This window comes from Panthera pardus, unplaced genomic scaffold (assembly GCF_024362965.1).
Source record: "Panthera pardus isolate Hobbes unplaced genomic scaffold, ASM2436296v1 HiC_scaffold_24, whole genome shotgun sequence".
Lineage (NCBI taxonomy): Eukaryota > Metazoa > Chordata > Mammalia > Carnivora > Felidae > Panthera > Panthera pardus.
Window position 1 is genome coordinate 106631892 of NW_026526810.1, and position 24588 is coordinate 106656479.

At 52.0% G+C, this 24588-nt stretch overlaps 1 protein-coding gene across 4 annotated transcripts in view; it reads right to left on the minus strand.

The window, feature by feature from the left end:
• Positions 1 to 8445: 8445 nt before the first annotated feature.
• ACTN1 (actinin alpha 1) overlaps positions 8446 to 24588 on the minus strand; it is a 100185-nt gene continuing 84042 nt past the window's right edge. For 2 of the 4 annotated variants that reach the window (XM_019451434.2, XM_019451438.2), the window contains exons 12-22: positions 22456 to 22606; positions 21862 to 21970; positions 21241 to 21381; positions 20254 to 20436; positions 19817 to 19951; positions 18489 to 18668; positions 17598 to 17744; positions 16610 to 16690; positions 16105 to 16170; positions 14743 to 14901; positions 8446 to 13344 (exon numbers count right to left, since the gene is read on the minus strand). In XM_019451434.2, coding sequence (XP_019306979.1) covers positions 13186 to 13344; positions 14743 to 14901; positions 16105 to 16170; positions 16610 to 16690; positions 17598 to 17744; positions 18489 to 18668; positions 19817 to 19951; positions 20254 to 20436; positions 21241 to 21381; positions 21862 to 21970; positions 22456 to 22606 — 1511 coding nt within the window. In that variant the 3' untranslated portion in view covers positions 8446 to 13185. The remainder of the gene's footprint in view (positions 13345 to 14742; positions 14902 to 16104; positions 16171 to 16609; positions 16691 to 17597; positions 17745 to 18488; positions 18669 to 19816; positions 19952 to 20253; positions 20437 to 21240; positions 21382 to 21861; positions 21971 to 22455; positions 22607 to 24588) is intronic. The other 2 variants (XM_019451437.2, XM_019451436.2) reach the window with 2 other exon arrangements.

The following is a 24588-nucleotide window of genomic DNA, read 5'->3' on the forward strand; positions in this document are numbered from 1 at the left end:
TACTTTTTCCAAAGAAATCCACTTTTCTAGGTGTCTGAGCATCCAGGGCCACAGTTAGGGCTTCAGAATGCACTGAGGAGCTCCATGAACTGGCCAATAGGTTTTGAAATGCAGACATAGCTTTCATACAGGGAAAAAAACAAAAACAAAAAGCAAAACCACCAACCATTTAGCCAAGATATCTTGAAAACACAAAAAATTTTCGGAAACAGAGTTTTGATTCATAGCCATCAGCCTTACCCTAAGCGTGTAGCGAAAGGGAAGTCAAGTCATGAGTTGGGTATTAGAAGAAAATATCAGGACATGGGGCGCCCGGGTGGCGCAGTCGGTTAAGCGTCCGACTTCAGCCAGGTCACGATCTCGCGGTCCGTGAGTTCGAGCCCCGCGTCAGGCTTTGGGCTGATGGCTCGGAGCCTGGAGCCTGTTTCCGATTCTGTGTCTCCCTCTCTCTCTGCCCCTCCCCCGTTCATGCTCTGTCTCTCTCTGTCCCAAAAATAAATAAAAAACGTTGGGAAGAAAATATCAGGACAGAACTGAAGGGAAAGCCAAATCATGGCATGTTTCTGAGCGGAGTCGGGCCCAGAGAGCACCACATGCGTTAATCAGCCCTGGGGCACAAACCATCAGGGCTGAGGCTCAAGGAAGCCTGTGGCCTGTTTCAATGTATGCTAAACTTCTGCATGCAGTAGCTGGGAGAAATCAGACAGGCCTGTCAGCCTCCCAAAAGATGGGAGACCCATGTGGGCCAACATCCACAGCCCCAGGAGGACAGAAAACGCTGGACAGTGTTAGCCACTGCAGACCTTGACTTCCCGGGCCCCTTGAAACAGATGTCAAGACGGACATTCACAGCAGTCGGAAACCACACACAGACCCCAGGCCCCAAGCACAAGCCGTGGGAGGGCAGCAGCATATGCAAATGGATGAGAGGGCAAAGGACTGGAAACTACTTCTTCAGCCCAGCTGGGGGCAGGTGGGACGGGGGCGGGGGTGGGGGGTGTTGCTCGGTGAGGGGTTACTGCACCCTACAATATTCCAGAGGCAAAAAAGTCCAGAAGCATAAAAACCACAACTGAGAAGAAAAAAAGAACTACAACATTTCATCAACGCTAAGATGCACAGTTTTTTCGTTTTTTATTATCTTTGAAGTCTGTGTTTCAAACCTACAATTGATGGCAGGTCAGTTCATTTGGCAGCTTTGTTTTCTTTCTTAGAAGAGCGTAAGATGAAAACGACTGTAGAGGCACCTGGGTTAAGCGTCTGACTCTTGATTTCAGCTCAGGTCATGATCTCACAGCTCATGGGTTCAAGCCCCACGTCAGGATCTGTGCTGATAGCTCGGAGCCTGCTTGGAATTCTCTCTCTCCCTCTCCCTCTGCCCCTCCCCCACTCTCAACATAAATAAATAAATATGACTTTATTTTTTAATTGTGGCATGACTGACAAATTTAAAAAGTGTGTAAGATACACGTACACATTGTAAAAGGATTCTCCCCCAAAAGATGCCTCTTACAATTGGTGGCATTCAATAATGTCTCAATAAAATTGAAAAAAATTGATGAATGTTAGAGTCAATGAAATCCAGTATTATTTATTGAGCCCTAATTATATTGCCGGCACATGTTGGTCAGTTAGCGTGCGGGAGCACACAACCCCAGGAGCCTTCCATCACAGAGGAGAAGCAAGACTCAGGTGAAATAACTTTCCCCGGGTCACAAAGGCAGTAAGCAGCAGAGACAGGATTCAGGGCCCAGGTTTGCTGGGCCCCTATGCTTCCCATTATGTTGTCCTAGTCTCCTGCCTTCTAGATAAAGTGAGAGGGGCAAGGCCAAAGCCAGTTTGTCATTTCTGTCCTCAGGCCCTGGTTAATTCTCCAGGAGCGGTAGGTCATTGTCATCTGCTCTGTTTCAATCCTTAGTAGTCAGCTCCAGGCTCAGAAGTTTCCAGAAGCCCTGCTTCATGGCTCCCAGCTCACCTGATTCTGCCACAGCTCAGTGAGCTTGGCCTCCTTGACCTGTCTCCACCGCCCATCCTCCTAGGCTTTAATTGTGGGTTTCCTGTTGCCTTCCCAGCCCCACTGGGTCTTTACTGACCAAGCTTACTCCCTGCTTCTCTGCCCACCGCAGGCCCTGGGGAAAGCAGCTTGAAGGAGATCCCAAAGATGGCAGTTTGGCAAAAGACACTAATTGCAAGTTCTCTTGTCAGACTGGGACTGACTAGTAGGATGGCCAGGTCAGGGCTCCACGTTCAAAACGGCTGGTGACAGAAGGGGCCACTGGCAAGGCCTGTCTGGGTTCCAGCCGTGGGGGCTGGGAAGAGCCAGTGGGATCGCAGATCAAACCAGGGTCACTGTCCCCCAGAGACCGAAGGACACCTCTCCTTTCTCCTCCTCCATGCTGCAGCCACCTGCACCCCAAAGACCTGGCACCTCCCACACGTGCCCCTTACCCCCCAGTTGGGCTTCATTTCCTGATGACCCCTGTGTGTTCAATTGCTCCCTGCCAGGCCTGGTGGGTTCAAAGCTTATGCTTGGACACTCAAGTCTCGGCCAGAAGAGACTTTGGCTCTCCCAGGCCTAAGGGTCCCCTTCCCTCTGCCCGGACACACATCCTGGCACCAGTTCTCACCTCTACTACCATTGTGGCTTTGCTATTCCCATGGGCTCAACAAATATTTGTACCCAGGACGAGCAGACGCTCTGTCAAGTGCTGAGATGACAGGACACCACAGAGGGGGCAAGGAGCAGGAGCAGACACAGTAGAGCATGGCAGGTGTTACAGGGGCAGTGCTGTGCAGAGAAGGCTCACGCCCCCCACCCCCCGCCCCCGAGAGCCAGCAGCGGGCACCTCTTCTCCACCTTGCGGTCCGGGCCATCAACTTAGTAGACGGAAATCAGCCACGGCGGGGGAGTGCTTATGCCACCGAGATCAGCAAATGCTGCAAACCAGAGCTCTATTTGTTTGCTAGACGGCAAGATGGTAACCGTGTACTAGCAGGGACCCTGGGCCCGGGGAGGGCCACTGGCTTGGTTGGAGTTCTCCCTCAAAAACAGACCCTGAGTCAAGGACTGAAGAACAGGGGTTTATTTGGAAGCTGGTGGCCAGGAGCAGCAGTGGTGGGGCCTGAACTGTGAACAAGCTGGCCTCCCTCCTCCCCGCCCCTCTGCTTTCCAGCCTTGCCTGCCGCTCTGCTTGCTCAGCTTACCTCACAGGACCTCTTCCTTGCAGGGGTTTGTCCTGGTTTCAGAGCATTCTGAGGGCTTCGTGAAAAGCAGCCCCCCAGCAACCAGGACTTGGCTCCCAAGTGGCCTGTTACAGTGCCTCATCTCCGCACCCCCCCCCCCCCCCCACCATGGGGCCTGTCCCAGGGATTATTCCAGATGCGGGATGGGGCATTTCAACTCAACAATACTACCTGCCCTTACTCTGGGCCCCTTGCCAGACAATGCAAAAGTCCCCACCAACATCAAGGTGCCTAATTTCCATGGGGGTGTAGGGGAGGGGAAAAAAAACAACAACTTTTTTTTCCTCTACCCATCTCAGGTTCATGGCTCTGCATATTAGGCTAACAAAAGACTGATTTCAGAAGTATTTTCCGCTTTATGTAGAACTACTCCTATAATAGCAAATGTAATATTAGAACAAAAATTTTCTTCTGGGTTTTGTTTCCATGGGTATTTGGACTCAGATTCTTAAAAAAAAAAAAAAATTAACATATACTTCACAAAGTTGGAAAAAAAAAGTTAACAAATGATAGATCTTCTGGAATGATTCAGATGTTTGTCTATTTTATTTTTTTATTTTTTTAAACGTTTATTTATTTTTGAGAGACAGAGCACACGAGCAGGGGAGGGGCGGAGAGAGGGAGACACAGAATCCGAAGCAGGCTCCAGGCTCTGAGCTGTTAGCACAGAGCTCGGCGCATGGCTCAAACCCAAGAACCATGAGATCATGACCTGAGCTGAAGTCGGACGCTTAACCGACTGAGCCACCCAGGCACCCTGGTATTTGTCTATTTTAAATGGTAGATCTTCCTTAAATCAGATGGATGATTAATGATTCAATCCATATTTCTCTGTGAAAATCACAAATCTGAAATAACGATCGTTGTACCTCAGAGAAAAGGCCTCAACACAGAAGAAATTCACTTAATGCTTTAAAAAGTAGATAAAGAAAATTGAGACCATTTTTAATCTTTATTAACTTTTTAATATACCAAGTTATACTTTCTCTTTGAAGTACCAAATCAAGTAAATGTAAGTTAATGACAAAGGCTGGTGTTCTGATGAAAAAAAACAGATCAACAAGGGGAAAACAAACAGAAGTTTATTAACATAGTTCTCCCACATACACATGGGAGCACTCAGAGTTGAATAACTCAGAAGGATGGAGGGGCACCTGGGTGGCTCAGTCATTTGAGGGTCCAACTCATGGTTTCAGCTCAGGTCATGATCTCAAGGTTTGTGGGATTGAGCCTCACATGGGAATGTGATGACAGTGTGGTGCCTGCTTGGGATTCTCTCTCCCTCTCTCTGCCTTTTCCTGCTGGTATTCTCTCTCTGTCTCTCTTTCTCTCTCTCTCTCTCTCTTTCAGTAAATAAATAAATAAACATAAAAAAAAGAAGGTGGTTAGAACTTGACCTTATACAGCATCTTGACTGAAGAACAATACATATTTAGAGAAGCAACAAAACACAGAAAAAGAGCTTTCAGTTTCTAGGGCAGCAAGTTGTGGGAAGGCAAATGAGGAGAAATATGTTAAAAAAGGGCTGGTCCCAGCCAGGTTTGTTATATAGGTTTCTTTGGTGCCACGTGCCGGAAGATAAGGGTATATAGAGTTCTCTCTGGTGACTAACTTCTGTCTTTCCTAGTAGAGAGGGAAGAAGGGGACACTCACACTCAGGCAGATAGGAGGAGGACAAGGAGCCTTTCTTGTATCTGCTTTTGCTTCTCAGTCGCCTTCAGTTCAGAATAATCCCTCTGTAGAAATGGCCTATTCTGGAGCGGCGTCCTGGGAGATGCACCGTCAACCGGTGGCGGAATGCCAAATGAACGGATTCCCCAAGTAGAAGAGAGCAGGAAGAGGAGGGCCGGTTCTCTCTTGGAGGCATCCTTATCTGCACATTGGGGACATTGATCTCCAAGAGTTACCAAGGAAGGGAACTGAGGCTGTGTATATAAAGCCACCTGTCACAATGGTTGGCCTGTGGACATTAATCGACTCCACATCTATGACTATTAGTTCTTTTTTATATCCAGACAGAATCTTCTCCAGACAATGATGAGGTCTTACGTTGGTGCTTCCCAAAGTGTGGCCCGTGAACCTGCTTGGATTACTTACTGGATTCTACCTAGAACATCCTAGGGACAGATCCCCAGTTCCCTTTGCTCCTCTTAGACCTACTCCATCATGTTCTCAGGGGACAGAGCCCTGGACTCTTTGACAAACTTCCCAAATGATTCCTGAGCACAGCCGAGTTTGAGAACCACTAGTAAGGCGAATGAAACATTGCTTCTGGGGATTAGAGAGACCTGGGTTCAAATCCCAGTTCTGTAACTAACTTAAAATGTCTATGCCTTGATTTCCTGGTTTTTAAAGGGACAAGAATAGTATGTGTGGAGATTAGATTATATGCATGTAAATTGCTTAAGACTTGGGCTAGCACAAAATAAGTGGTCAAACAAATGTTAGCCATTTTTTTTCCTGCTAAGTGTTCCTGGTTGCATCTGGTGTCCCTCTGTGGCACAGATCAAGGCCCCTCGCCATCCCAGCAATTACTCAGTTGATACATGTTGGGAGCAGGAAAAACAAAAACAGGGGAGGCTGTCAGGGTGAGAACTTTGGTATCGCCCTCAGCGGCTCTCATCTGTGAAACGCTGTAAAGACACACTTGGCCACTGGAGGGCAACATCCACCTAGCTCGTTTTAAGACCTGCTTTCTCAAAAAGCATCTTCAGATAGTGTGGGAGGGTGGAAGCCTTAATGGGGAATCGGGGTTCTTTGCATTAGTTAACATCCACTCTACTCCAGGCAGCGCTTAGTGCATAGGTGTGCCCTAAAATATAACCTGTAGAGACAAGTTTGGCATAAAGAACTGCTTTCCCATTGCCTTGAATTATAAAAGGGGAATTTTGCTCCTAAACCTGGGGTCTCCCACAGGTGCCCAGTGATAGCTTTCTGAGTGTCCGCATGCCTGGCCACCAGGATCCCCCAGACCTCTGCAGGCACACAGAAGACTCTTTCTCACCCTGCCAGCCGCTGGCTGCACATGAAGGAACACGCAAGCAGCCCTGGGGGAGGCGGCAGCCCCTCCCTGCATGCTTGGTGTTCCCTTCTCCACGTGGCAGCAGGGATGGATTCTCCAACGCAGGTCCAAGCGTTCTAGAACCGTATTCGGACTGGGCGTGGGACCCCCTTGGTGCTCATCTCGGGTCTAAACCGGGGCTCCCAGGTGAAGCCACACTCCAGGCATTCCCTGAGAATGGGCTGTGTGTTTATTTGGGTTATTCCCAAAGCAGCCTCTAGATGGCTGTTTGCGCTGTGAGCTCCGTGGGCAGCGGGACTGAGTGGAGAAACGCTGTGAAACAGTTGCAAAACCCGTGCGTCACAATCAACCCATCCAAGGGGTAAGGGAGCTGGTATTCACTCTTCCTTGTAGCTACTTCCCGGTAGCCTGCCTCGTCCTCAGGCCGAGTCTCCTTCTGCGGTTCTGGGGGGAAAGTCCCCAGGCACAGAGATGCAAGAACCATAGGTGGAAGTTTGCTGGGTATGGGCGGGGCAGTGCCAGCAGCTGCTAGAGGCTGCCTTTGCCTTTGGCCGTCGTGCTGACCCCAGTGCCCCCTGCCTCCAGCCCCTGATCTGGGGTGGGAACCCCTTCCTTCCCACTTCCGTGGATGATGTCACGCTGGCTGGCCAGCATCAGCACCGGGAGAACCCACTCCTTATGCGAGTTTTGCGGGGAAGCAGAGCCTTTCCTGTTGCTTGCAGTAGAGTCCTGACATGCCCACTCTGAGTCCAGGTGGCCTGGGTAGGGCTGCGCCCTCCAATCTAGGCTGAGCACCCAGGCCAGGCCGAAGCTGGTGAGCAAATCTCATTGCCCTGGCTGAGGCCAACATGTGACATACCTCCAGGGGATGTCATTCTCTTCTCAAGGGCGTCTCTTCGTCTCTTCTCTTCGCTAGACTTGAAGTTGCAAGGTGGTGAGGCTGGAGCCCCTGGCCATTTTGCCACCTCAGAAGGAGAGCCCGTTTGAGAATGGAGTCGATCCAGGGAAACCACGTCCTGCTGGCCTTGGTGAGCCCCTGCCTCAGGCACCTGGGAAGACAGCATTACCTCTGGACACTTCATTTATCCAAGTCAGTGAAACGACCCTTCTGGCTTTACCAGCGTAGGTTGGGTTTCGTGACTCTTGCAGGCAAGTGTCCTAATCGTTAGATCACCCAGCAGCTCCTGATTATCATCCACAAATGATTCGAGGTTGGGTAACAAGTTATCACATCTAATTATCTCATGCTGATTGTGTGTGGAAACAAAAGAGCCCTCTCTCTCTTTTTCTTCCCGCCTCTCTCTCCTCCCACGCACCTTGGCTCCAAACTTGGCTGTTGTGCACAGGGCACTGGGCTATGGGTCAGGAGACCTGGGTTCTCACCCTAGCTCTGCCTCAACCTACCCCTGTGACCTCGAGCAAGCCAATGCTCTCAGGCTGTAATCTTCTCCTCTGTCAAATGGAAAGGCTGGACTTTGTGACCTCTTCGGTTCTCTAACACTAACATTCCATGGACATCTTTGCCCTTCATCCCACATTTAGCTCATCACTGAGGCCCACTGAAGCTTCCTTGGACGTCTCTCAGCCACCCCTCCTGCTATTACCTTGGAAGAGGAGTGGCTCCTCCCTTTCTTCCTGAAACGCTGCTTTCACCACTGGCTCTAAATTTAGAACTAAAAAGAATTTTGCAGTGAGTAGAGCCTGGGAGGGCTCCCTGGGAAATTCTGGACGGACAAGGGGACATCTCCGTTAATTCTGATCCTCAGAGAATGAAACTGAGATGAAACTTCAGCTCCTAATTTTCCCAAAGAACTCAGTGTCCTAGACTGTGTCCTGCCTGCAAGCCCTCAGCCCCTCAGCCCAGGGCCGCTAAACAGTCCACCCACCTCCTGTGGGCCCGGCCATTCTGGCCCTTTTGGGGTTTCAGGGTTTTGTAGCTTCTATCTCCCTCCTCTGTGGACTAGTGTTTTTAGGGTGAGGGGCTCTGGTCCAACAGCTGTGGCAGCCTCCCAGGGGCCAACATTGCAAACTCAAGCTTTTGAAGCAGGAGAGGTTTCTCCAGAGCCTCAAGCCTATAACATGGGCCCCTGGCGTCAGGGAGGCAACCAGGCTCCCGTGAGGCCTGAACAATGGAGGTGTGAGTTTCCTACTGCTGCTGTAACAAATTACCACAAACATAGTGGCTTCAAACAACACGAGTTTATTATCTTATACAGGCATCTACCTCAGAGATATTGCAGGTTTGGTTCCAGACCACCACAATTAAGCAAATATCACAATAAAGCAAATCAAATGAATTTTTTGGTTCTCCACTGCATATAAATGTATTGTTTACACTATACTGCAGCCTATTAAGCGTGCGATAGCATTATGTCAAAAAAAAAAAAAAAAAAAGATGCGTGTGCCTTAATTTTAAAATACTTTATTGACACAGAGACACGAAGTTGGCAAATGCTGTTGGAAAAATGGCACCGAGAGACTTGCTCGACTCCCGGCTGCCAAAAAATTTCAACCTGTACAAAACACGGTATCTGTGAGGTGCCATAAAACAAGGTAAGCCGATATAGTTCTAGAGATCAGAAATACAAAGTCAGTAGCAGGGCCGCGTTTCTTCTGGAGGTTCTAGGGGAGAATCCATTTCCTTGTCTGTCCCAGTTTCTACTAGCCATCCACATCCCTCAGTTTATGGCTCTACAGCACTCCAATCTCTACCTCCACCATCCCTACCTCTTGAGGAAGGCCCACCCAGATAATCCAGAATATTCTCCCCATCTCAAGATCCTTCAATACATCTGCAAAGTGCCATCTGCCATGCTCAGTGGCATAATCACACGTTCCAGGGATCAGGACGGGGACGTCTCCTGGGGACTATTATTAAGCCCACCACAGAGCTCAAAGACCGGAAGAGGACTCCCCTTAATGGTATCTTTCTAGAACCAGGCCTTTTGCCTCAAGAATTTTTAAAATAGCATAACAAAGCACAGCTAATTTTTTTTTTAAAAAAACTATATTAATCCTTATTGTCACCTATTAAATGCCTATCGTGTGCCAGGCACAAAAGGTAAGTGGCATTATTGATGCCATTTGGGGAGGTTATTTACCTAGCTGGGGAGTAGGAGGGCACACCTGAGCCCACGTGTCTCCTTTGAAAGGCACTGATGTCAAAAGAGGTTGTATTCGTTCCCTCAGTGACAGGAAGGCAGACCCTAGTCTAAGGCTGGGTTTAGGTGGGACGACTCAGAGGCACCCCTCACCACACACGCCACCCTTGGACACCCTCCATACTGAGCAACCCTACCTGGCACAGGCCAAGGTACTGGCAGAGCCTCTGATTCCCTTCCAACCTAAGGAAATCTTAACTGTTCTCAGTTGTGGTAACTCACTCACCACACTGACTGTACCCTTTGAGCATTAGTCCTGTGTCCAGGGGACAGTTTTGAGTTGGTCCAGTGATGGAGGACACAGCAGATTCCTGAGACAGGCCTGGGACTTGGAATGGTCACAGGATCTCAACCAAACGCTTGACAGGCCAGAGAGAGAGGAGCTATTTTCGTAGACTGGCCTTCATCAGGCTGTCACCAAAGTCCCTCCAAATGTATGGACAGAGGCAGATAAAAATACAAGAGAAATGCATGCTCTACATAGGCAAGAAAGAGAGTCAATGAGCTTATCCCAAGGATGCAGGAACAACCAACTGCCACCTGCATCAGGACAGAAAATTCCACCTACCCTATCATTGCAAGTAAGCTGGAATTGTTTACAATGAAAATTGGCAAAAGGTGAAACATAAGAGATGACCAGCAGGTGAGGGGCATGGGCTCGCGGCACAGCACACAGCACTTGACTATTGGAGTCAAGGTCATGAGTTCCCCGGTGCCTTGGGTGAAATCTAGAAGTGGGTGAGCACTTCATCTTGTGTCCTGGTTTGGAATCGCCACATGACAGATGTCACAATTCTGAACCTGTGACCCGAAAACTCAGCAATGAGCAACAGGGGAACTTAAAATCACCTATGTAGAAATAAGTAAATGGATGAAGTAAGTCAGACTCTCAGTATTAAGATTCTGGAGGGGAGGGAGGGGGGTTACACAGTTTTATACTCGTGACAACCTGTGGCTTAATCTAAGGAGTCTGAACACATAAGAGAGCCCAGCACCTATCTGCTTTGGGATTTTCATCTGGAATGTGTAATTGAAATTAAATGCATGACTTTAATTTTGGAGGTGTAAGAGAATTGTTAGTAAACAGCTTTGCACTGCTCCAGAGAACTTGATTTACATTTATAATACTTCAACTGCTTTGTGCTAAGACTTTGCTGCTTCAATTTGAATTTGCCTTGGTGGGAGTCTGATGTACTGGAAAGAATGAAAATTCGTAAATATGTTTAAAATATTTAAAGGAACTTAATTATTCTGGGAAATTTAAACGGGGTTGTTTGTGGGTGGTTAACTTAAGATGTATGAATGATTAGGACAAGCAAGAGTGTTTTTACTTTTACAGAAAAAATCATATTGTCAATATATTAAGACAAGTGTGGTGACCTAGAAAGCTTAAGAAACAGGTTTTAAAATTTTTATCTCTTTAACAGATTGAACATTTAAAGTAACTATAGTCATTTGCCCACATACAAGCACGCTTGAATATTGAAAAAATCAAATAAGGGAATTTCTCTAAAGGATGTGGAATAACTCAGTAAGCATACTTGCATTGAAAGGACTCTTACACAATTTCTTTTTTAAAGCAAGCAGTGAAAAGGTTGATTGATTGTACCTCTGGAAACTGTGGTATGGTAAAGTGCTTGCACCCCAGGTTTAGGAAACTTTCTGGTTGGAACGATTTCCCCTTCTCTTCAACTCCTGTCCCACTGTACCCTTGGTTAGACTTGCATATAAATAGCTAAAAGAAGCCATCTTATGTATTGGCCTCTCTCAAAGGACTCTGACCTTCAGAGACCAACCTCTGGCCTTGTTCCACGGCTCTCCCCGTGCAGCTATACCCACAGCAGACCGACACTGAGCATTTTCTGGACTTTTTACCAGCCAGTGGTAACACTGACAGGAATGTTTCCCAAAGCAAATGCCAACCTCTACCCCAGGTTCTTCCTTCTGCATGGCCTTCTTGCCTCCTTCCCCGGGAAGTGAGTATTCCAAAATGTTCTAATATTCTTGGAGCTCTATGTGTTACCGCGATGGCTTTCCAAAAGCACTATTATTCCCACTTAACAGATAAGGGAACTGTAGTGCAGTTTACCCATTTGGGAAATGGCAGTCTACTGCACTGTTATTACTGGTATGATCACTAATTGTCTTTACTCCCTGTACTTGAAGTAAAAGCCTCAGGGAGGAGAGATAGGTAAGGAGAAAAAACTACAGAAGCCAGAGCAGTGCACACAGATCCCCTGGGGATCTTGTTAAAATGCAGACTATGGGGTGCCTGCATGGCTCAGTCAGTTAAGCGTCCGACTTTGGCTCAGGTCATGATCTCACAGTTCGTGGGTTCGAGCCCCACATTGGGATCTGTGCTGACAGCTCAGAGCCGGGAGCCTGCTTCGGATTCTGTGTCTCCCTCTCTCTCTGCCCCTCCCCTGTTTGTACTCTTTCAAAAATAAATAAACATTAAAAAAAATGCAGATTCTGAGTCTGAAAGTCTGGGGTGGGGCCTGGGACTCTGTATTTCCAGCAAGCTCCCAGGTGATGCTGGACAGCTGTTGTCTGTGGAACATTTTGAATAGCAAGGGGTGGGAAGGGTTATTGAGACCTCAGTGCGTTCCCTTGTAGCAAAGATACAAGGAAGGGGGGCACAGAGATGTCACAGAGCTGTTTCATGCCACAGAAAACAAAGGTAGGACTTATCATTAAACGGCCCCTTCCTTTAATGGGTCACATCTGTGACCTTATTCTCAACTCACAGGAGCCTTCTGAGGAAACCACCTTTTCTTTTTTAAAATAAAGGGGGTCGCCTGGGTGGCTCTTTCAGTAAAGTATCCAACTCTTGGATTGACTATGGCAAGGTCATAAACATATTAAGGTTGGGTACAGGTGGCCCCCATCATCCTTGACCCCACACACACACTTCTGGAAAACAGTAAGCAAGGAGCAAGCAAAAAGCGGTCATGGGAACGCTGTCGCTTTAATATGGCGTGTGACAAGCAATACCAAAGTTGTCCACACTCTCTGATCTTGTTCTGACCATTTTTAACAGGCAATATTAAAATTAAAGGGAAAATAGTGTGTGCTGATAAAGAACCTAACCACACTTCTGGACTTAAAAACGAGGAGACAAGCCACATAAATTCTCTTCCTTAGAAAACAGCCATTTCAAAAGATTTTCTTTAATATCATAAAATATTTTCATGGACAAGTGAGCTAGCAAACACACATGCACCAATGTGCCTTTTGACAAGATCCCCCCACCCCCACCCCCCACCCCCACTCCCACATCAAGGTGGACATGAGATTGGCGAAATGAATACAGCAGATGATACAGAGAGGAAAAAAAAATCGATAAAAAGTATGGAATATAACATTGTGCTTGGTTATTTTCCTATGTCACAACAAAACAAAACATTTCGGTGCAAACAGTTAATTTTTCCTCTTTTCCATTGAAGTCTGGTGGAGAAAAAAATACTTTTTCTATAATAAAATATGTGGTTTTTTGGTGTTTTTTTTGTGTTTTTTGTTTTTACTTTTTTTAATGTAACTTTTTTTTTTCTTTTTTTTGCAGAAAATAATTTTGTAAACTGTCACTTTGCGGGCAGGGCGGCTCGACGCCACGTGGGTCCCGGCTCGCCCGGTTCGAGGGTTCGAGGCTGCGCGAGGAGACCAAACCCGGGCTGGGGTGGCGGGCGGGGGGGGAGCAGCGGGGGCGCAGGGCGGGGGCGCACAGCGGGCAGGGCGAGGGCGCTGGCCGGGGCCGGCGGGTTAGAGGTCGCTCTCGCCGTACAGCGCCGTGGAGAAGGACATGTAGTCCAGAGCACCGGGCACGGCGTCGGGGCCGGTGTAGGGGGCCATCCGGGCGATGCAGTACTCCGCCTGATCCGGCGGCAGCTCTCGGCGCAGCTCGTCCACCGTGATGTAGTTCTGCAGAGAGAGCGGGCGGGGCGGCCGGGACCCTCACTCAGGGCGGCAGGAAGTGCCCCGCCCTCCCGCTTCTGGAGACGCAGGCATGTGTGTGCACACATATCCACGTGTACACCAAGTATACACGTGTGTTTATTATGCATACACAGGCATACACATACACCACGAAATACACAGGCATTTAAAATCTCCTGTTTGCCATTGCAACACCGACTTTGGCCTGCTTCCAAGCTAATTCAAAGTGGGAACTACACCTGTAATTTCATGTACCACTCTAGTCTGCAGGAACCATGGGCAGGATCAACACCAGCAGGTACTCTGGTGGAAGACAGGGGACCCCACACACACTCAAGCTGGGCTCTGTGGAGGTCGTGTCATTTCAGCAAACAGTGAGCATCCAAGTTTGACACCCGGCTGCTATCTCCTCCACTGCGTTGGCAGGTCTTGGGCCTGCCCCTGCCCCCACCCCCGCCCGGCCTGGCTCCGGATCCAGGTTATCTACTTGCCCATGACAGGCCTCCTTGGAAGCTGCTTCTCTTGGGAGCTTCAGGCTCCAGAAGGGCTCACTCACAGGATCTGACCCACAAGGTGGGCCCCTAGCCCCATGCCCTACTTTTTGCCAGAGTCCCCTAGGAACCAGTTTCAAGGAGGGTGGGGTTGATCAGATCACTCCAGAAGTCAGGAGACCAGGCCCCAGAGTCACTTCAACAAGGTGGTTTCTGAGGGTCATTCCAGCTCTAGGTATGACTCTGATAAGGTGTCCCTGAACTTAAATCAGACCTTTAGGAACCTCTATAGGTTCAGTCTTTTTTCCCTTATGGATTGAGGCATTTCCAAAATCATAAATCCCTATTGGCTTTCGTTTTTTATAACTGAATCTCTCCCGTCTGAAAGGAAAGGATGGCATTAAGGATTAAAGGAAATCTGGCCCCTAGAATCCCTGCTTTGCTAGTTTCCCCTGGTGCTCCCACTTTTCCACTGCCAGGCAGGGAACTTGGGAAATTTGGAAACCAAAACGGATTGCTGCTTGGGATAGACAAATGCGAGACATGCTTCCCTCCTGCTCCCCTCCAACCTTCCACACCTATGCCCAGAGTGACGTAAGGGTGACATCACCCTTACATCACTCAGTCACATACCCCCCCCCGACCCCCACTCTACCCACCTCTGTCACTCATCACTCCATCCCAAGTGTGAAGGAGTCCCACGCCCTGGCAGGAGACCCCTTTAAGCTAATATGTGTCCTAACACCTTAGCAGATGCCCAGGCATTACAGACATGGGTAGAAGTGGACAGCACTGGGAGGCCCCAGCGGGAGGAAGAGGCTATGGGGTGCAAGTGGCCTCCCCTCCAGATCAGAGTGGCCCCTGCACGGTGCCCACGCCATAGCAGACCCACCTTGTCCCCAGCCAGGATCTTGAAGGAGGCCATGACTTGGTCTGCTGTGTCCGTGTCGGCCGTCTCCCGAGACATAAAATCGATGAAGGCCTGGAACGTCACTACCCCCAGGCGGTTGGGGTCCACAATGCTCATGATGCGGGCAAATTCTGCCTCTCCCTGGAGAAAAGAGCCAACCCCAGGCCTGTCAGCCTCTCTGACACAGCCAGCTGGGAATCTCTCCTATGGTCCTGAAGCCCCAGGGGGCTCAGAGTAGCCTGAGGCTGTCAGAGGCGGGGCACAGCGGCCCTCTGACCTAACCTGGGCTGTCCTGAGGGCATGACAGGGACACAACATCTAGGAGTGGAGACCCGGTTCAGGCTTCCCGCCCCCTGCAGGTTCCCGGGGGGAGCAAATGCTGATAATGCCGGTCACAGCTGTAATCACAACCACTGCACGCCAGGCGCTACTCTAACCACCACACACATTTCATCTCACTTAACCCTCACCATGACCATAGGACACGGGCGTTTATTATTTCCATCAGGCTTCCACATGAGAAACCCGAGGCCCGGACGGGCTTGGTGACTTGCTCAAGGTCACACGGCCAGTAAGTAGTAGAGTTGGGACTTGAACTTGGATGGTCTGCCTCCACAGCCTGTGCTCTCCCCACCACCCCGTACTCTGTGTGCCAGACACGTGCCCAGCATTCAGGGAAGTTCCTTCATTTAACCCTTACGACAGGCCTGCAGGGTTCCCCTGGTCCCCAAGCTGGAGATAGTGGAGCTGGGATTTACTCCTGGGCTCCCCACATAGACAGCCTGCACCCTTGCTCTGCCCCGGGCAGCCCACAAGCTCTGCGCTCTGCATCATGGCTCAGGAGCTGCCCGGCCGCCCAGGTAGGCCCCTGCTCTGCTCAGAAGGCCTGCGTGGGAGCAGACCACTGAGAAAGTTGTGAAGGCCAAGGGGCGGCAGGCGTGGCTGGAGCCCCCACCAGGGCAGAGACAGAAATCTCTTGCTTCACGAAAAGATGAAGTAGAGCCAACTCGGGGCCAGAAAGGCCGAACTACCAGTCCTTCCTGCTGGCCTTGGGGTCAGCCCCGCCATCTGCCATGGGAGTGAAAAAGCCCATCTCCACAGTAAGTACCAAAAGACAATGCCGGCACTGAGACGGAGGGGAGAAGGCCAGGCCTCTGAGACACGCACAGGCCACGAGGCCGGGCCCAGACTTCAGGGCGCCATCTTCCCCACCGACCAGAATCTTGAGGGCCCTCCGGGGAGAGCAGCCCCTAGCCTGGGGCCTCCAGCCTGCCCTGGCCAGGACTTGGCTTCTCTGGCCAGCTGGCTGGCCCTCGCCAGAACAGAGGGTGGGGTTTACATTACCATGTTGTAACCCATGGAGATAAGGCAGGCGCGGAAATCATCCGTGTCCATCATGCCTGTCTTCTTCTGTGGGGCAGTAGCGAGGGTCAGAGGCAGGAGGAGGAAGAGCCGGCCCGGGGCCAGGAAGACAGGGAACAGATGGCCAGAGGGGAGGTCAAGGTGTACGGTTGGGAGGTTTGGAGGGGAAAAGGAACACAGGAAGAGACACATCCACAGGGAGGAGAAAGAAGAGGGAGGTACAAAAGTTGGTCCACAGGATGGAGGGCAACGAGGAGAGAGGAAGGTGGGACCCGAGCAGGTTCCCATGAAAGACAACCAAGGGCAGAGGTCAGAGGTAGGAGCCCGACGCAGGCCAGGCAGGGACAGCAGGAGAAGACGAGCCCCGAGGCCCACAGGAAAGGGAAGACAGGGAGATCCAGACAGAGAGAGAAAAGAAAAAGGAGAAACGCGTTATTTCTCGCCCCGGATGCCACCCCTGAGCGTGCTCCATGCAGGAGGCAAGTACCTGGGGGTCGTTGCCAATATCATAACCCAAGCTGATGAGGCAGGCTTTGAACTCCTCGGGACCCAGCGTGCCGGAGTGATCCTGGGGCCGCCGTGCGCCAGGCAGCGAGCCATGCGGTGCCAGGGAGGTGGAGGCCGTGAGGGGAGGGGGGTGGGCCATGCCCCGGGTGGAGGGTGGTGTGTGTGGGGAGACACAGGGACAAAGGCATGCGGACGGAGAGGGTGGAGGGTGGAAGGGGCAGGGGAGGAGGGGAAATAAAAGTGCACACGGTTAGACACACGGACCAGGTCCAGAGGGTGCCCTCTCCCTGGCGCACACAGCCCTGCTCCGGGAAGCAGGCCAGAGGGGAGCACGGTGAGCCGTGGGGGTGCCCAGCCCACACCAGCCCCAATGCCCAGACCCGGCTTTCTAAGAGGGCCTCACCCACCTCACCCAAGAGGCTGGAGGACAGTGAAGCAGGCAGAGGTGGTGGGCAGCACCTGGCCCCATGCTTCCACCCCTCTGGCCGCCCCGGAGCCCCAGGGCACTGGGAGGGGCAGCCCACACAGAGCCCAGCCTGTCCCTGAGCTAGGATGAGAACCCATGACTTAACATCACTGACACCCCCATAGCGTCTCCCGAAGGCTGTGGGGTGGGGGGTGGGGGGTGCGGTGGGGAGGAAGCCTCTGCTCCTCTGTCCTGAGGCAGAGGCAAGTGATAGTCCCCACAGCCAGGGGACATCAGGCCTGCCCTTAAGGCCATGGTAGCCTTGCTCCCAAGGGCTGACCTCTCGTGGCAGAAGAGCAAGCGTCATGGGCCAAACAGCCTGTCTCTACCCACTACATGAGCTCTTGCTTCAGAAAAGCAGGGAAATTCACAGGACACCAGGACAGGTTGACAGCACTTCCTGCCCAGGAACTGGCCCAGCATGGCCGCCCATCCCCTGGGCAGTGCCCTCCAGGGCCCTGGGGCAAGGGTTGGGGGCTGCTCTAAGTGCAGGGGCTCTCACCCGGTCAAAGTGGTTGAAGGAAGCTCGGAACTCGTTCATCTGCTCCTGGCTGATGCCTTTGGCATCTCGGGTCAGGATCTGATTCTCCACCTCATTGATGGTCCTGGCGATGGTGGTGAGGAGCTGCTCCCAGCCCACACGGATGTGCTAGGGGTGCATGAGGGGCCTGTCATCAAAGGGCCCCCCCAGGCCCGGACCCAGGCCGCTCCTGGCTACTCCCTTCCCCCAACTGTCAAAATGGCCCAAGCAATCAAATCCAGCCTTCTGTCCAGATTTACAGCATCACCAGGACAAGGACAACACACTCTCTAGGACAGAGAACCCAGATGATGAGCAGGGAAGTTCAGGCAGGGCGGTGGCCTCTGCCTGGGACAGCAGAGACCAGAACTGACAGCATGGGTCAGGTCAGGAAGGAGGGCAGGTTTGGTAGAGGGAAGGATTAAAGAACGAAGCCTGGGTAATTCCCCGTATATCCTGCTCTGTGACCTCACGTACGTGCCTTCATGGCCCGAACAATTCATCGCCTGGAAAGCAGGTGCCTAAGCCAGTGTTTGGAGACCACCCGCACCTGAATCACCAGGGTACTTGTTAAAAATTTTGATTCCTCAGCCCCACCCCAGACCTCGTGAATCAAATTCTGGAGATGGAGCCTGAAAGTCTGCATACTCAACAAACTTCCTGGAAATTCAGAAGGCCCTGAGGACTGAAGGCCCCGAGCTCTAGGAGTGAGAAGCAGTGTGTATCCCCTCACTCCAAAGAGTCTGTCCTCCTAGTATGACCAGCTAGCTTCCTTGGAAGATGAATAACTGTCCCCTGCCCCAGCCCAGGGGGCAGGGAGCAGAATGGGATCCGGGGCTCCCTTCCTGGAGGAGCAGAGCCGGCGCCACCCACCTCCATGGTGTAGTTAGTGTGCTTGTTGTCGAAGATGAGAGCCTCCTGGATGAGCTGGTGGTCGCCCTCCAGTTGGTCGATCTTGGGCTTGTAGTTGACGATGCTCTTCTCATACTGCCGCAGGTGGCTGAGCTGGTCCTCCAGGGTCCCGTGCATCTCAATGGAGATCCGCCCAATCTCCTGCTCACCCAGAAGGAAGCCCTGGTCAGATTACCCCACTCTGCGCCCCTAGGGTAAGGACTGGGGTGCCTAGGTCATCAGTCAGCCCCTCAGATGATTCCTCGGTTCCTACTCCAGCACCAGGGAACCCGTCAGTGGTAATTAGTAAGCCGAGAGCAAGACACATTCAGCAGGGACGCACTTTGGCATGGAAATAGCATCATAAAGGGGTATGACAAACACTGTTATCATCAGATGAAATAATTCCTGTCTCTCAAGTAGTTCTCAACCTCAGAAAGGGGCTGCAAGGTCAGTTGCTAACCTAAATGCTCATTCCTCTGCTTGCCATTCAAACTCCCCGCCCAAGCCTTGTTCCCAACTGTCACCCATCTCAGGGACTCTCTCTGTGCCCAGGGAGCCAGATTCTTCACAGCCTCAGAGCACCAGACTTACCTCCTCAGTGGCTATGCCTGCCTTGGCCTGCCTCAATCCCACCTGCCCCATGGGCCAGGCCTAATCCCCCTTCCTGTCTGTCCTTCATCCATGTAAACAAACATTTGTAAAAGCCCTTTCTGTGCACTCAATTCGACCCAGCAAATATTTCCTGAGCACCTACTATGCACAATGTGCTAAGCAGATAGGGCTGGGGTACAGGAGAGACACAAACATGACCTCGAGATGGTCTTTGCCCTCAAGGAGCTCGGAGGGACACCATGCTCTAACCCTAGCAGTGCCCCCTTCCCTGATCTACAGAACCCCAATATCTGGCCCAACGATTCAATAAAAAGTTCTATGCCTACCCGAGTCTCGGTTCTCTCTCTGGAAAGATCCTCCTCTTTGCTCAGGAGGAAGGGAGGCCTGGTTAGCCAAATAAGCCGAAGTAAGCTAGTCAGTTCCCCAGGCACTCATCCCTCTGTGGGACTTTCTCAGGTGGCTCTTCAGTGGCATCCCTGTGCAGGTCTTCGCTCCCGAACCAGACATTGGGATCAACCCACCGGCCTTCCCTGACAGGCTCCACACCCTCTGTAGGGCAGCAGACCAATCTTGAACCTACTTAGGACTGCATTCCTCCACGAGTCTCGCCGAGGAGACAGGGCAAGCCTGACTGGCTGGGACGGTGCTGGGAAGGGGTGGAAACCCCTATCCCTGCCTCCCATGATGGGACTCACCTCCATCTTGGTCTGAATCCAGGGCCCGATGACATTGGCCTGGGCCGCGAACTGCTTGCGTAGCCTCTCGTTGTGCTGCTGGCGGGCATGCTCCTCCGTCAGGGCCTGGTCCCTCCGTGGCACCAACTGCCGCACCTGGGGTGGGAACAATCACAGAACCTTGGGAATGGACCAGCCACCTGCCCCATTCTTCAGATCAGGGAATGGAGGAGCCATGAAGGGAAGGGGCCAGTCAGTAAATAGAACAAGAGTGAACATGTTGACCTGTTCCAGAAATTCAGTCATTCATTAACTTGGCAGATGAACGCTTGCCATGTAATGATGAAATAAATAAATCAATAAAATCAATGAAAATCAACAACAAAAAAGGTAAAATCCCTGCCCTCATAAAACTTGTAATGGCTCGGCCACAATGTCCCACCAGCCCTTGGACTCACGTGGTCCCACTTGCTATTGATCTCCTGAGGAGTGATGGTTGTGTAGGGGTTGGTGCCCGCCATGTTGACGTGGTAGGTCTGGACAATCTTGGACACCTCGTTGTGGATACCCAGGATGGCCAGGCGTTCCTTGTCGGCATCAGGGAGGGTGGCCTTGAACTGCTCGTGGGCTGTGGTCAGTCCCTGGATGCAAGAGAAACATAGTGACTGGTGCCTCGTGTGGGCAAGATGAACTACGGGAGCCCTACAGGTCCCAGGGTAGAGGTGGGTGGGAAGGCCACTGAAGGCATGGCCCCACACCAGCGGGGAGACCTGGAGTATCAACCGAGGATGCTCATGGCTGAGAACCAGGAGAGCAGGGCTGGCCACGGGGAGGTGAAGGCAGAGCCATTAAAGCAACCGCTTCATGCCTGTGGCTGGTAAAGTCAGGGGCGACCACCCTAGAGTGCGCACCACCCCGCAGTCAGGTCGGGGACAAGTCTGCTCCCCGGGTGACCTCCCCCAACCCAGGCTCTCCCTCTGCAAAATCTTTTAAACCTAATACTCCATAGCTGTATAAAAGAATGGGGAAGTGGTTTATTACAATGCAATGAGCTCCAAAATATTTAGTTAAAGATAAAGGGTTCAGAATACAGTACCCAACGAAAGCTACTTTTTGTGTTAAAAAGGGGTATGGGGAAGAACGTGTTAATAAATAAATCTATTTGCCTGCATGTGCAGAGACTGCGGGGCTGGGGGACAAAGGTAGGAGGGAGAATTTATCGTAATATTCTTTTTATCTTTTTGGTTTTACACAATCTGCATAAATTACCTAGTCAAAATAAATAAAATGCAATTCTTCCAAACCTATCAACTCCTTGCACGCTATCTCCATTCCCCCACCCTCTCCTTAGAGAGCAGTCATGCAGGAGTAAGGTTTGCAGAGTGAGGTTTCCACGGGTGTCTGGTGGGGGTGCAGCTTCCAGGGGTGAGGGGTCCGCAGCGCACCTGGATCTCCTCGATGGTGTGCACGATGAAGGTGTCCTGCAGATCCTCCATGGCCCCCTCCATCCAGTTGTTGAAGGGTGCAGCCCGCTTGGCATACTCCAGGTACAGCTGGTCAATGGTCTCCAGCAGTTTCTCTGTCCGCTAGGAATGGCAGTTGAGGGGAGGGGGTGGATAGAAGGGTTGCAGCAGAGTCAGATCCAGAATCACCACTCCCTGCTCCCCCCACCCCTGAACCCCCAAGGTCCTCCTGGCCAGCCACAAGGGGTCCAAGTCTGGAAGCACCAGACTAAGTCAGACCGAAAGAACAGACTTTCTCTGGGACACAGCTTCTTAATGTGGGGTCTACGGACCATCCCACATTGGAATCACCCGGCCTGGCCCCCGGTCTGGTTTGTAGATAGGAAAATTCTCCAAGGGCTGGGGTTGGGCTGTGAAGTGCACTGAACGATGAGGGGGAGGTATGGTCAGGGCCACAAAGGAGGCGTCTCCATTAAGGCAAAGCCCAATCCAGCGCCAGGGTGAACCTTCAACAGGCCACGGCAGGTCCAGGCAACGCAGTGGGACCTTCTGGCCCAAAGCAAAGAGGCACACAGAGCTGCCATCTCCCTCAGGGCCCCTCACCTCCAGAGCTTCCCTCCGCTTCTGGGTCAGGGCTCCCAGATTGTCCCACTGGTCACAGATCTTTTGGCACCGGGCGTTGACACTGGGTGAGTCGTAATAGTCCAGCTCACTGGAAGGGAAGAGACAGGAAGAGTCAGGTGACCCAGGTTACCTCCACGGCCTGCTCTCTTCTCCCTGGGGCTGGGGGTGCGCTCCCTTCACCAAGACCTTCCACGTGCCCTCCCACCCCCAACTCCACGGCTTTCAGAGGACCATTGGGAGATGAATGAAGGCCCGTTCTAAGGCGCCCCCCCCCCTGCGCCTGAGCTGGAGGCAATGCAGTCTTGACCCCAATGTCCAATGGCAGGGAGCCACTGAGGCCCAGTGAGAGCTCAGAGTGTACATGGTCATCCTCTGGTCCTGCACTACTTACAGGGAAGGACCGGAGGCCCTCCACGGGAAGGGTCACAGGCTCCTTCTCCACCTGGGGGATACTCAGAGTCCTCTGTATTGATGCCCTTCCCACCGGGGCACTGGCTGTACCCAGCTGCCTCACTTTTCACGGCCACGCCCCACTTCCCCCAGCAGCCCCAGCCCTCACTGGGCCTCACATACTTGAGTTCCTGTGCGATGGCGGCAATTTGCTCCACGCGGTCCTGGTGGGCGGCGAGGTCACTCTCAAAGGCCTCATGCTTCTTGAGCAGGGCCTTGATCTCCGAGAGAGTGGCGGTCTCGTAATCCTTCTGCCGTAGCATAGCCTCTTTGCCTGGGTTCAAAGAGAGGGACACAAGGCTAAGCGGAAGCCGGGGCCCCCCATCTTCTTGGCCCCAACCATCCACCCCTTGGGACCCCGGGAGCCCCATTTCCGGGAGTACATCCCCAGAAGATGTCCACCAGATAGCTATTGATCATCTGCAGTTCGAGAAAGCAGATGTGCAACTGAACATCCCCTACGGGGCCAGGTAAGGGAAGTTACTACCTTCCATGGAACATGGTACATGTTCCATGGCCATGAGGAGCAGTTACATACAAAGGCTGTGCAGGGCTATGCCCTATGGTATAACCAGGAAAAAACGAGCCAGGAACCTCAGGGGCACCCCATCTTTAGAGTTTCTCCAGCTATTGTTGCTAGCCCCCAGCAGCCCTGCAGGGACCCCTCCCCTGAATCAGTCTCAGTTTCTCAGCATGTCTAGTGCCCTCTGCAAATAATCCACCACTGGCCAGAATATTCCCTGTCAGGGACACTGCCCTCTCTTTAGGAGTGGGGCAGGGCTTGCATTTCTTGGATCCCTCTTTTCCAGGAGGAAATGGGATGAGAAATGAACCTCTTGGGGCTGTCACTACATGACGTCCACCAGCTGTCTCGTGAAACACCCGGTACCAGACTGGGGCTGCCCTGGCCTTGCCCACACGCCCACCTTCCACGTCTGTGTCCACCAGGGATGTTCTGCCCTGCTCAGCAAACGAAAGCTGGGCCGTGAGGCCGGAGACTGCGCCTCATGTGGCCCTCCTTCCCTTCCCTCTACTTCTCTTTCCTTTGTTTTTTGGGTTTTTTTTTAAGATTTTCTTTTTAAGTCATCTCTGCACCCAATGTGGGGCTCGAAGTCAAGATCGTGAGATCAAGAGTCGCACGCTCCCCTGACTGAGCTAGCCAGGCACCCCTCCGCTTTCTTTTTCTTTAAGTCCAAATAATAATATGACAAGTTTAGGGGAAAAAATTACAGATGAGCCTACCTATCTACTCCTTTTCAGTCTTTCCTTATACGGAGGCTGTGGTAAGACCATAGGGTATATGTAAATTCTGTTTCCTGCTTTTCAAACATTCAGCAGCACACCATCAGAGTCTCTGCCTTGGCGCCAGCTTTCCCACGTGCCCCCTCCGGTGGCCAGCGTTCCATCACGTGGCCGAACCACCAGTGGTGTAACCACCTGCCGCCCTACCGTGTGGCATTCAGGCCCCTCGCCTTGTGCTATTATAGAGGGTCTCATGGCAACCATCCGCAGACGTGTGATTTCCCCACATTTAGGGTTAATTCTTTAGACAGTCTCAAGAATTCCTAGGTCAGCAGGCAAGAACACCGTTAGGTGGGGATGTGTGTCACCGGACTGCTTTGCCCAGGGGCTGCGCCCGCGTCCGCCGCCAGCAGGCCGGCACTTCTCATGTCCTTGCCGGCGGCTGGCCAGCTGATGGGGTCCCTGCTCTGTACCTTTCTGTGAGCGGTTCCTTGGCCCTGGAGAGGACACGATAGAAGCGCATGGGTGAACCGGTACAGTTTCTAGTACTCTGCACCATCCATACCTACATAAAGAACTTCGCGCGTGTGTGTGGGGGGGGGGGGGCAGCGACCTCGCATCCTAGCGTTCTTACAACACGGAGCGAAACCCAACCTCCTCAGGCTGAGTCAAGCACACTCCCGTCTCCTACCAAGCCGGGCGGCCCCTGAGTGGCCACAGCGTACGGCTGTCCCTAATCGTCTCCAGCCTGAGATCGGAGGGGCCCAATGGAGCCCAATGGGGGAGTCTGGGGACATTGTGCCCCACCAGCCAATAGGGTCTGCCACAGGGGCTCCAGCCGAAGTGGCTGCAGAACCCTAGGAGGCGGGCGGCGTGGATTCTTCTCCAGCCCTGGCCCAGGTTCTGAGGAAAAGATGATTCCAGGTGTGATTCTCTCTCTTTGGAGTTAACTTCGGCCGTCAACAAGCAGACAGCAGACATGGCCCCAAATGCCTCTGAGTTGGAGTAATGGAA